General features: G+C 39.2%; 1 protein-coding gene across 2 annotated transcripts in view; it reads right to left on the bottom strand.

Moving 5' to 3' along the window:
- The window catches only part of LOC137973771 (latrophilin-like protein LAT-2), a 75,322-nt gene that overhangs the window by 45,817 nt on the left and 16,961 nt on the right, over positions 1-12,544 (bottom strand). The window contains exons 1-2 of one of the 2 annotated variants that reach the window (XM_068820655.1): positions 7,103-7,419; positions 781-1,458 (exon numbers count right to left, since the gene is read on the bottom strand). In XM_068820655.1, the coding sequence (XP_068676756.1) occupies positions 781-1,458; positions 7,103-7,163 (739 nt within the window). In that variant the 5' untranslated portion in view covers positions 7,164-7,419. Of the gene's footprint in view, positions 1-780; positions 1,459-7,102; positions 7,420-12,544 lie in introns of those variants that run through there. The other variant, XM_068820654.1, reaches the window with a different exon arrangement.

Raw genomic sequence — 12,544 nt, 5'->3', positions numbered from 1 at the left:
AAACTTTGGTCGCTTAACGTTTAGTTAACATACTTTTGAAATCCGATGAAAAATAATAACTCATTTCTTGGTCACATGGGCACTTTAAGTTTATTTCACAACTCAATAACCTCTCGGTTATCTATAATCCATGACCCTGTAGCCTAGTTGCTGGAGAGACCGATTTACCTCATACCACGAGATTCAAGGTTATTCAGCCAACGAGTATAGATACACATAAATTTATCTATGACTACTCGGGGATACTGGGAAAAATACGAATGGTCTCGGAGCCGAACCTATACCCCTTCCGATTTCTAGTTCGGGTGCTCGGATGCTTTGTACGGATGTTCGGATAAAGGCGCTTTCCTTTTGTCAAAACTGGCCTGCCAGACCTGTCATTTTGCAAAGAAAATGAAACAATTTCAAGGAACACTGGCAAGATAATCCCTCGCATTCTTCTGGAGGAGTATATATCGTCGTGGAAGACCGTTAATTTGAAGGCGTTATAGAGTTAAGGCGCTTTCCATTTGACAGAACTGACCGGCGAGACCGGGCATTTCGAAGGACTAACTATACAACGTATCCAAATTAACACACGTCGAGGATGATATATACTCCCCGAGAAGAATGCGAAGGATTATCATGCAAGTGTTCCTTCAAATTGTTGCATTTTCTTTGCAGTTCTGACAAAAGAAAATCGTCCTTTGTACTTCCAAATGCCTGGTCTGGCCGGTCAGTTCTGTCAATTTGAAATGGAAAGCGTTACACTGCACAGTGATTGGACAACAACTTACTTACTCATTTGACCCTGAAATAGCTTTTTCACATGAGAATGACCCAATGATGTGTTCCAAGTCATGAACTCATCGTACAATGCCCCGCTTTCTAAATACGGCGATGGAGGCACTGGTTTCCTTGGAGAAAATCCTTGTAACCTCAAGCGCGGAAGAATTGAATCGCCATTGCCGTACTCCCCCGAGGTACTATTAACCTTTGTCCCGTTAATGTAAACACTGAGACAATCTTTAGTACGGTTCCAACTTATCGTAATAAAGAACCAAAGCTCTTGAAGAACCGTGAATGGTATTCTCCAAACCCTTCCAGGCATAATTACTTCAACAAAAAGTCGTCGTCTGTCATCGGGCATCTCTTCATTATCCGATTGATACACAAAAATTCCTTCTATTTCGGTACGATTTCTAGCCATTCCGAGAAATATTTGAGGAGATGTTGACTTCAGATTTATTTGCAACCATAAGGCCACAGAATAACCAGAATTACAAGCTGTCATATTAGCAAGGCAAGGATCTGTTATGGTGCCTAAAATAAGGCAGGATTTGCCAACGAGATGAAGGTAGTCTGTTGTGTTCAGCGGTCTCTCGCCAAGGAAGGTCGCTTTCTCCAGGGTCTTTTTATCCTTATATGGATATTCATCATCGAATGACCAATGGTGTGTCACGTAGTCAGCGTTGATTCCTGTCGAGGAAAATAGAGAGGGACGTCAAAATAACTGAAAAACCTTGAAAGTGTAAACCAAGCCATTTTTAGTGGCAGCATACACGAGATATTTTCGGAAAACGAATGATCACGAGTGATCGGTACGTAAATTCTCTTCACAATTTCAATGAAATGTCAGTCAGACAGTTATTGAGAATGAAGAATATTATCAGCGTAAGAGGTGTAATCTTGATAGAACACCAAATTCTCATGACTACCCAACAAAGAAATCCAAGATACTAGTTAGGAGAATGAACGTTTTGATCGTAGAAATGAAAGGATTTAAACAACTGGGTTGAGTTACAAATGAGAAATTTGCGTTTCGCCAAAGAAAGTTATCGAGCAGCGTCGAAATTTAAAAGGAGAGAGGCAATTTGGAATAAGAAAAATGTCAGGTATTTATGACCAATCTAATTCCTCTCCTTTTACCTGAACGTGATGCAAAATGTCTCTAAAATCTATTTAGGTCATCCCCCCTTTTTTTTTGTTTACCGTCAAATGCGTTTCCTGATATTGGGTCGGTCGGTCGGATCAAAAAAAAAAACGTAAAAAAAAAATCATAAGCATTCTTGGAATCGGAGGCCTGGTACCCTGGCATCATAGCTGTGGAGCCAGGAAAACAACAAGAAGTGAACCCAAAATCAATATGGCGGAAGAGTTGGCGGATGTTGTGGCAAAATTAAGACAGCGTGGGAAAAAGGATCAACCACCGAAACTCCTGTGCGACATAAAAATGGCTTAAAAACGTCGTTAACCTTTTTTTTTTTTTTTGGAAAATGCCCAAAATTTGGGTCGGTCGGACGACGCGAAACGGAGAAAAAAAAAGGGATGGCCTTAGTTTACAACAGCAATAAAGCAGCTCTCTTTTTGACTAGGTTCAAACAACCATGAGCTGATTGTTGGGCTGATAGATAAAAAGACAAGACGCCTCCAAAGGCGTATCCGTGGAATGCGCAAACAGTTGACTCAAATTGTCCACTTACAGTGAACTTCAAGTACAGGTAAACTTCGGAAAATGGCGAGAGATTACCAGAAAGATACATCTGTAATATAACTTGAAGTTGTCTGTTGTAAAAACTCATTATTGTTACTAAATTTGCAAATGCAAACAAGGAAGCCCTATTAGCGGGTTCTCGGGATACGGGATCTTTCATTTATTTATTTTTTGGAATGAGACTTTATTTAAATCCTACAGTTTTACTTCCTTCCTTAACTACGTTCATCCAAAAATTACAAGATCAGCCTTAAATCATCCGAAAAACTTATTACAGATCACAGTTCAACAACTTATCATGCTGGTCCAGTTGTTCAAAAGCCGATTAATGCTAATCTCAGGTTAAAAATGAACAAACGAGTTTTATTCTCTACTCCCAAATGATGTTCAAGGCTGATATTCCGTGAAACTTTACATTAGAAGAAGTCAATAAGCAAAGGAAACTTTCACCAAAAAGTTGAAAACATGAAACAAAAGTTTACGCTAATCCTGGATTAAGGTAATCGGCTTTCGAACAACCGGACCATGTATTCGAATTCCGGTTCCGTAATCCTGGTTTAGTTTCTTGCAAACTGTTTAAATCTGCCGTGGCGAAGACAAGAAGACAACATGTGAACTCCATTTCTCAGAATGCTCAAAAATGTAAAATTCCTGAATTGCGCGTTCTATAGTCCAGTCCAAAGTTCTAGTTTTACAATTCCATAATCCTAATTTCAGTATTAGAGTAACTTGGTACCAAACGTTTCACAATAACTTCTCGTCAAGGAAAAAGCTTAAATCCAGTAGTCCAGTCTGGGTTGAAATCGCCAAAACTCTTTCTATTATCGATTCAAAACTCAACAAACGCTACAAGTAGTAAATAGTTCTCACAAACTACAAACGTTCGTCATGATTCTACACTCGAGCTGAACAAAAAACTATCAAACACGAAAACAAAAAACCCTAGTGATCGCTTCTCGAGAAAACACTGTCTAGTTACTGCACTACCACACGTATGCAATGCGATGCGCTCCTACTTTAAAAAATATCCCGTATCTCCTCAGTTCCCCCCACCCCCCTCCCCAGCCAAAAATCCCATATCTCCACTATTTTTTACCTAATTTTTGCCGTGTCCTGATCGCTTTTCGGCCTTTTGGCTAAGATTAGTTTCTCGGCCAATGGCTACGGTCAAGTCCCCATGTACTAACGTACGGTACTTTTGTTAGTGCCGTAAGGGGCAAGCACAGAACAGTTTCGGTTGTTTAAGAAAAACAAACCGACACTGTTCCTGGCACCGAGGGTAGGGTAATGCCCGTGGTTTACCAGGGAGGATGATGAAGATTCGGTCTGATCGACACATAACTAACAACTGTGGTGCACGATATTGTTTTGGTATCGTAAATTATTATAGTGTTATGGTAGATATCTTTGTTAGATACCCCTTGAGAAGACATGTGGTACAGTAAAGTACTTAACGCAGAACGATTGAAGAAAATAAAAGCAAATCGAGAGACATTTAGCTTCAAGGCTGACAAGTTGATCATTTACAACTTCTTTTTCACCACAACCTTAAGCGTGTTCTCTGAGCTTCTGACAGCTTTCCAAAACCAATTTGCATTGAAGTCAAGCCCTTTCCGGCGGGGATAGTAACTGGATGGGAGACGTCAAAAAACACTCGCTGTCAGGAACTTTCGACCAAAAATTCTATTTTAATGCCCAAAAATGCGAACTAAGCAAGGTACAGATTTTGTTAGCCTGCCTTACATGTATGCAAAACAAATATTGACGCAAAAGTAACTAAACAATGATATGTAGTTTTTAAGGAGAGCAGAAGGAAGTGTCGATCGAGAATAAGACAATTTGCGAGATGAAGACATCACAAATTTTTTGCCACGAATATAATACAAGTTACCATCAGCGAAAAACATTTCGGGAGATTTTTGTACGTTCAATCTGAGTTCAATTTTTCTATCGTACTTTTGGTCGTACAAGTAAAATCACAAAATCGAAAGTGACATCGATTTTAGCGGCCGCCTGTGATCAAGTTACCTTGCGTGTTTAACATACTGCCGACTCACGAAACAAAGGATGCATTATCTGTGACAAAATGACGGCAGGACAACGGGTTTTTGTTAGTTTACTTTTTTTCTTTCAAGTTTTAATAAAGTTCGTCAAGATAAATGTGCGAATTTAACACAAAGATCTCAATCGTTGATGTTAGCCCAGGTGTCAGCTGAAGTTAAGGTTAGTACTTGGATGGGGGACCGCTGCGAAGTCCCCGTTGCGGACATCAGTAATTCGTTTTTTTAAAACTTGATTTCATTTTTTATTTTGTTTGGCCGTTGAAAGCTATTTTCTTATTTTCTTTCTACGTCCAAACGGCTGAACAAACCGGTTCCCAAAAAATATTAGAGTATTCGTGCTATGCAAAATACTCCTAATGAAGTATTTGTTCTGTGCAAAATACCGTAATGTTCACAGCGGAACACAGAAGTATAAATACAAAGCAAGATCTTGAAGAAACGTAAAGCTTGTCCTTCTCAAAGAAAAAACATCTATCCACTCAATACTATGTCAAGCATGGCCGGCGGAAAGATTCCACAATAAATAATTGCTTTCCTCGTTACAACAGAACTGTGTCGCGGTGGCCGAGTGGTCTAACGAGCGCACCTGATCGCAAAGCGCTTGGGGAGAATATGGTTTCTAAATGGGGCAGGGAAGTTCGGATATATTGCAGGGTATAACGGTAAATTCACCCGATCGGAGCTTAATTCAATAACCGTGGGGTATGCACATTTGTGACTACTAACAAAAAAAAGAAAATTTGACACCAGCTCGGTTTTAAGACGTGATATGCCTTCGGCATTCCACGTAAAAAATAACAAGCTCAAGGCAATGAGGAAAAAAAATATGCAAACTACGCCATTCCGTTTATTGACAGGGTCACGAGAAACTTCTGCAGTCTGTTTTGAAATCAGCGTTGAGGACATGGAGTCACTTAAAATTTCAGCACAACGGCGTCCGACGTGACGCCTTTGAGCCAGCAAGTCATGCTCGCTTTGGGAATTTCAAAGTATGTGGTGGAGAGTTCCAGACTCCTCCGAGAAGAATAATCTCGTCAAACATATATTTGTTTAATACTTGAGACAACGGAAATGAAGCGACAGCTTTAGGAAGTAAAGATTTCAATAGTCCTCATTTTCCTACGTTTATGAGTTTGTGTTACTTATTTGCTGAAGAAATGAATTATGCAATTTCCAAAATACGTTGGTTTGACTTGGCCTCACAAAATTGACACAATACAGTCTATGATTTCAGTAATTTTCATTTCCTAAGAATTTATGCCAGGTTTTCACGGACGGATAAGAGGACATGTTTTTGTTAAGCGAAAGAAAAGGAATTGTTTTCATGGAACAAGATAATCTTATGAAGACCCTTGCACCGAAAATTCTGCTTTGCTATATCGATTCAGCGTTTCGTCTCCTAATGCACTGACACCCCTGGCTTATTGTCGATAATAAATGTTTTGACTTCCACATTCACGGTCATTCGCATAGTCCTTTTGTTTATAATTCCTTTTGTTTGTAAACTAAGGAGTTGAAGGTTGGAAAGAGGATACCTTTTGTTAACGAATACTTAAGGATTTTAATCTTGAAATAAAATTTTGATTACATAAGAAATTCAAGTAATTCATGAAATGAATAGCTTTTTAAGCCACAAAGTTTAGCAAAACGTTTTCGAATATCGCCGTATTTTAGATATCTTGAGACTAACCTCCCATGTCGTGTTTTATGAATTACCAAAAGACGGGTAGTCAATTTATTGAAAGCTGTTTAGTAAATTACATGCAAAGGGAAGTAAGAGACACGTTTCAATGGGAATAAATCTTACGCACAAAGCAGCACCAGCAAATTAAATGGCAATGGCCTATTTTTGATCTGAATCGGGTTAACTGCATGATAAACAAAAAAGGCAGTTTGAGAGGAGAAACATTATTCCATAGGCTCTGATCATATTTACAGAATTGACAACGATGGTCAATATTATAAAACGTTCTTTCACCTGTCGACATTCTACCAGAAGGCGATCATGACTCCAACACCTGAAACGTCTTGTCCTACCCTCTGTGAAAATTTGGTCGTTATCGCACATCCGACTGTCTTTATGCACTTGCAAGGGTTTGCGACACCACGCGTAAGGCTAGCGCTTGTCGGCATCACTTCACAGACGACTACTAGAAAGTCATTTCATCTAGGACACTAAATTTATTTTATTTGTGGACTACTCCTAGGTTGGAATTCTTCAATCATGCATATGAGTAAAAATTGTATCTATACAACACTGATGATTCGACTGAAAGTTGGCGCTGAAGCACGAACAGTCAGGGATTAAGAAGTATCAGAAAGCCAGGTATTTCGCCTCTCTTACACTGAAGAGAGCGTTTTCGATGCGCACTTTGGAGTGAGAAGGTATAAATGATTCATGCTCTGGCAAATAGATGAAACACTGTAACCCTTTAATTTATCGGTAGGGAGACCTAAAGTTGTGTGAAATTCCACACTTGTCTTCGACTTTATTAGATTCTTAACTTAGTGCTTCTAAGTCTAAAGAACTCTCGCATTGAAACACAAAAAGTAAAAATGTACTTACTCAAATAAACAGATGTGGTCCCCAAAAGAAGGAAAATTGTGACCCTTCCCCAAGAAGTCATAGCACTTTCGATTGCCTTTATCGCTTAAATTACAACAACGAAGTTGACTCAGTCATTTTTCATCTCTGAAAAGACCGAAAATCCAACGGACCAGTAAGCACGTTTTTAATTTTAGAAAATCGATGTAAATTAACAGCGGTCTTGTCACCTGACTATAATCAATAAGCGGATGAAAACTGAACATAAACTGGCGAGTTGACAAGAAAAGATGATATTAATCTTTTTTTCTCGACAAACAAAAGAGGACATCTCATAAAAATTTCTGGAAGGCACCAGCTATAGCAGTTGGCCGTATTACGGTATTGTGTATACAGACAAATGAATTCAAACTACAAAAGACACGTAATTTTTTCTCAATAATTTTTCTTTTCTTCAATCAACGCAATTATGTGGTAACAACAAAGAAGGAAAAAAAGCTTGGAAATAGACTAATAACTGAAGAAGACATAATTTGCAATCGTACCGTAGATAGAAGTGGGTAGCTATAGGGAGTTTAATTAAAAAGGGAGAACGCCGGGAAACATCAGCGAAAACGTCACTCCAAAATATCACTTAGCGCTATCGCAAGAATTTCGCGATAACTCCGTCTTGTTCAACTTGTACAAAACAGGCGAACTATTCTGCAACTGGATGGGAACGAACGGTTTTAAAGTAAACTGGAAAGTGAATGGTTAATTCATTGTTATATACTCACGTTGTCGTCAAAACCTAAAATTTGGTGATTTCACGTTGTTGTTTTGTGTAGTACGGCAAAGAAATGCACGGAAATTCGTGTTGCACGTGCAGCACGAGTATTTTTCCTTTTTTGACCAATAATATTCTTTCTTTGTGGCGTCGAGTTGCCGTAGCAGTCGTCTTTGCTTAAACTCCCTGGTGTTTCATTTTAAAAACGTCTAGAAGAAAAATAAGTTGGGAACATCCCGAAATTTTGCTGCTAGCAAAATTATCAACGTTTCGTTAAGAAAGAGTAGGAAAACCGAATTGGCAAAATGGCAATTCGCAGGAATTGTTCCGACGTAAGCTATTCCACTGAGGATGCAATTTTTAACCGGAATAAAGTAGTCATTAACTAAAAAGGACAAAGGACGTAATACCTCACCGATGCATTAATTAAGCAGCGCTTCCTCGCGAAATTGTTGACAGCTATAATCGTTTTAGGATATAACTAACCCTACTAATTTTAATTGCAAACGCTAAGGAAATGCCCATTTGATGTTTCGTGCATTATTGGTATTTTGTTAATTTGAATATAGAGGTGAATATTTCTCGGTTTTAAGAGAACAAGGTTATAAGTTCTGTAGGAATTCAAATATAGAAAAAATGGCACGGTAATTTTTGTTAACGTGTTTTACTTGTTGAGATAACAAATAATAGTGCATGGTCCCGTTGTATTCTAACAACGAAGGGAACTATTAGTTTTAGTTTCAATTAGCCAGCCACTAGTCTGAGCCACGACCTGTTCCTGTATGACCTGTTGAAGCTCGTTTTGCAGGGCTTATCGCTGGCGTTTTGGCCGGGGAACAATGCTAATTTGAACTGCATTGGGGACAGGGGAACGAGGGCAAAGTATCTTAGGGAATAATGGACAATAAACCATTTTAGGGACTAAAAAGCTGACAACAAGTTTGGAAGTAATTTCGGGGACAAGGGAACACAAGCAATTTTTTAAGGGAACAAGGAAACAAGAACCTCCCTTCCCCCCTCCCCCCCTCCCCCCCTCCCCCCTCCCCCCCCTCCCCCCTCCCCCCCCCCTCCCCGTGGGAGGCCTGCATTATTTTGGTGATTATCCGGGTTCAATGGAAAAGCTATCGAAGCCCTTTCAGGTAGACGTGTATATCGGCTCATAATACTGTAGAAATACTGAAAGATTTTTTCTGGTTATATTTTTCCGTATTGATAATAGCGACCTTTAGATTGGAGTACGAGGACGACTACGAGTCATTCTTGGATCGACCCAAGGCTCTGGGAAACTCTATCTAGGACAACATCAGTGCGCCGTAGGGTTCTTGTAGCCAAAAATTGGCTATTTGAACCTTACGGCACATCATATACTAATTTTCCTAGGGCCTGAAAATTTTAAAGCTTTTTCAAATAAACGTTTTACTCCACAGGTGTTCAAAATTATATGAAAAGCTCATCAATAAACATTATTCTCTCAGGGTATTTTAACTACTAGACATAAAAACCAGATATTAAAAAACTTTAAAATCATTCATACCACTTAATGAATAATAAATCTACCAGTGCTAGCCAAACGTAAACTCTTTTAATAAATTCCTTTGAGTTTCTTTTAAATTGATGTAGCGCTTTACTGAGGGCTCTAAGCGCCGCACATGGAAAGAAAAGTATCAACAAAGGCCGCCCTCGAATAAACGTCGCGCCCAATCAGAAGAATGAGTCGTTCATTCGAGTATTGCAAGACAGAAGCAAGTGCACCTTACAACTCGTCCATTACGACAATGCTTTAAAGTTCGAAGTGGCCGCCATACTTTGCAGCTCTTTCATCAAGTTCGTTCTTCAGAATTTCCGCAGTGTGCAGTTTTGTTGCTAAAGCCAATAATTTTGCTGGTACAACAAGACTAACCTCTCTCTGAAACTCTAAAGATGTTTCTGTTTTACAAATGATCTACCGCAATGGTTGTCAGTGGTGACTTAAGAAATATGATTTTGAAAGAAACGCCGCCCTTGAATAAACGCCGCATCGGACACGCTCGAAATTTAGTAAACGCCGCGGCGTTTGATCTTGTAAATACGATATCCACTGGATAAAGTTATCCAGCCAACTACGACCTGGTTGCATGCAATGTGAACTGTATCTTTCGGTATCAGAGCTGTCATTTACATATATACCAGCTACACATGCAACACTTTCTACGAAGAGAGGTCGCTTTCATTTGACTGTTAGGACAGCTAGGACATGGATGTTTGTATTTCGGCTCTCAACAAGCTCTCCTTGACGTATGGCACTGTCTGGCTATGGCCTCATACACCACAGTCCGTTGAGTTACCAAGTAATTAACATCGCACGATGGGACAGATTACAACATTGGGAATCCTGTGGCATGCTCTCAGTGAACGTGTACTTTAAAGTCTCGCAAAACTTATCACGCACAAAAGGCTTTGACAAACGAAATTCAACTTCCATTTCTTATGTAATCTTTTCTTTCTTTTCGGTAAGTCAATAAGGCCACAAACCACATAAGTGAGAACGATCGATACCTTTTCCACGAGTCATTAAAATTTTAACATTCACTGTATGGCACGAAATGTAAGGCATGCGACGGCACGCGAGGAAAATACATGCAATTGACACGTCGTACATTCCATGGAAAACTAAAGGAAGTCTTGCTTTTGCTCAAAAAAACACTTCATACGATGCCATTGAAATAATATAACCATACAAAAGTAAGGTGAATGATGTAGAAGATGGATGGACTGTATTGGAGAATACAACGTAAACAGCTGTTTTCTTTAGGATGGCATCATGCAACTTATTACAAGGACTATAGTTGTCACCAGAGTTATTAGTGCTTGTAAACGAAATTTGCAAAGCGTTAATTTTTAATGGCCTCCAATCATTTCTTCGTGCTGAAGTCACGATATCAAAAACAGTAATCAAAACAAAAAGATAAATTTTGTCGGTATTTCAACAACGTAGGCTTACTCACTACATTAAACTACAAATGGTATTTTGGACTGAAGAAAAAGACATTCTTTAATTCAGACTTCTCTTTTGGAGTCAGGTCAGTGAAAATACTTCTGGTATAGGACTGAAGTTTTGCTACTGCTGCACCCAGTCAGGAACCCATGACCCAGTTGAAAGCTCCGTGAAAACGGAGCTATTATATATGAAATACGTTTATGTACGCTGACGACCTTAGGGTCTTCTGCAACGGTTCCACGCGAAAGTAACTTGTAATTCCTTTGTTCGAAGAATAAAGTATAGTTTTCGACTCCGTCTTTTTAATTCTTTGTTTTTTCGGTGGGGGGGGGGGGGGGGGGGGGTGGGTCGCTCGAGAGGCGCATGCGTAAGATTTCTCTGTCTCGTAGTAGGCAGTTTAAGTGGGATTCGAACTCCGTATCTCTTCCAGTTCAGAGGAAATCGCGATGACCACTAAATGACGGAAGACTACGTAGCAAATTCACGGGGAAATATGTATTTAAGAGTTGTGTGCGTGACCGGAAACGAGTTTTTGTGTTTTCGTTGCACGCAACGCGATATCCCGGTTATCGTTCAGTATTGTTAAGACAAAGTATTAAATGTTTTTAAATGTCATCGTACAGACTGTTTTTTGGTTTTGATTGGAATGAATGCACTTAACACCATCATTGGGTCGCGGAAAGTATAGACCATGGACGTCGGACTTCGGACTACGGGATTGAAGCTGGATATTTACCAAGATATTGTAACAACACAAAAAACCCACTGAAATACAGTGACCTTAAAGGAAGTCGATTAAAAATCCTTCGAAAAAAATGTAGGCTCTTGTTTGCTAAATTGTGCACTTTAAGAACGTTTCACCTGGTGTACAAAATGAAAACTGCCTAACTCTAAGAGGTCCACTGCCCGCCATTTATATCGGCGAGTCTAACATAGAATACAAGGCTAAGACCAGAATTCTGGGTGTTACCTTGGATCAAAATCTGGGCTGGATACTTCTGCAAGAAGTCATTAAAATTTTCGCAAGATGAAATTGTGCCCCCTGAAGAAATCCAATTTTCCACCAAGTCTTGTGTGCGAGTCGTTTTATCTGAAGGTTATCCAGCCATCCATTGCGTACGCGTTGCCAGTGTGGGGGAGTGTAAGTCAGACTGAGTTATTCAAGACATTGGAAAGACAACATTGCCGTGCTGCGCATGCAAGGATTATTTTTGGTTTTCCATTGGATATGCCAACAGTTGACGTTTTAGCTACTGTAGAGTGGAACACCTTAATGCATCAATATAAATTTTCTATAATTAAGCTATTTTACCAAGGTTTCTATGGTATGTTTGCACATGCTTTAGCTGAACAGTTGATAACCCACAGCAACAGATCTGTTTTAAGAATGAACAATGGGTTGATAGCTCCGAGGTTTGCGTCAAAATACGGCCAAAACTTCATTGCCTATGGAGGGGCTGTCCTCTGGAACGCCATAGGTCGTTCAAAATGTTTTATTCTAGATTACACGGACATGACATCCTTTTTGAAAAATGTCGTTAAATGTTGTGCTTTTAATGATTTTAATTTCAACGTTTTAGCCCCGCAAATGTGATAATTTCATATATTTTCAATAGTCGTTTTTAATTTTAATATGCCTATTTTATTATGAATGATTTTACCTTATTCCCTTGAATGTAGCTTTAATAATTTTTAGCATTTTATCACTATTTCGTAATTT

The sequence above is a fragment of the Montipora foliosa genome, chromosome 10 (assembly GCF_036669935.1).
Source record: "Montipora foliosa isolate CH-2021 chromosome 10, ASM3666993v2, whole genome shotgun sequence".
NCBI lineage: Eukaryota > Metazoa > Cnidaria > Anthozoa > Scleractinia > Acroporidae > Montipora > Montipora foliosa.
The sequence above is the reverse complement of the archived record's forward strand: the minus strand, read 5'-3'. Positions and strand labels throughout refer to the sequence as shown.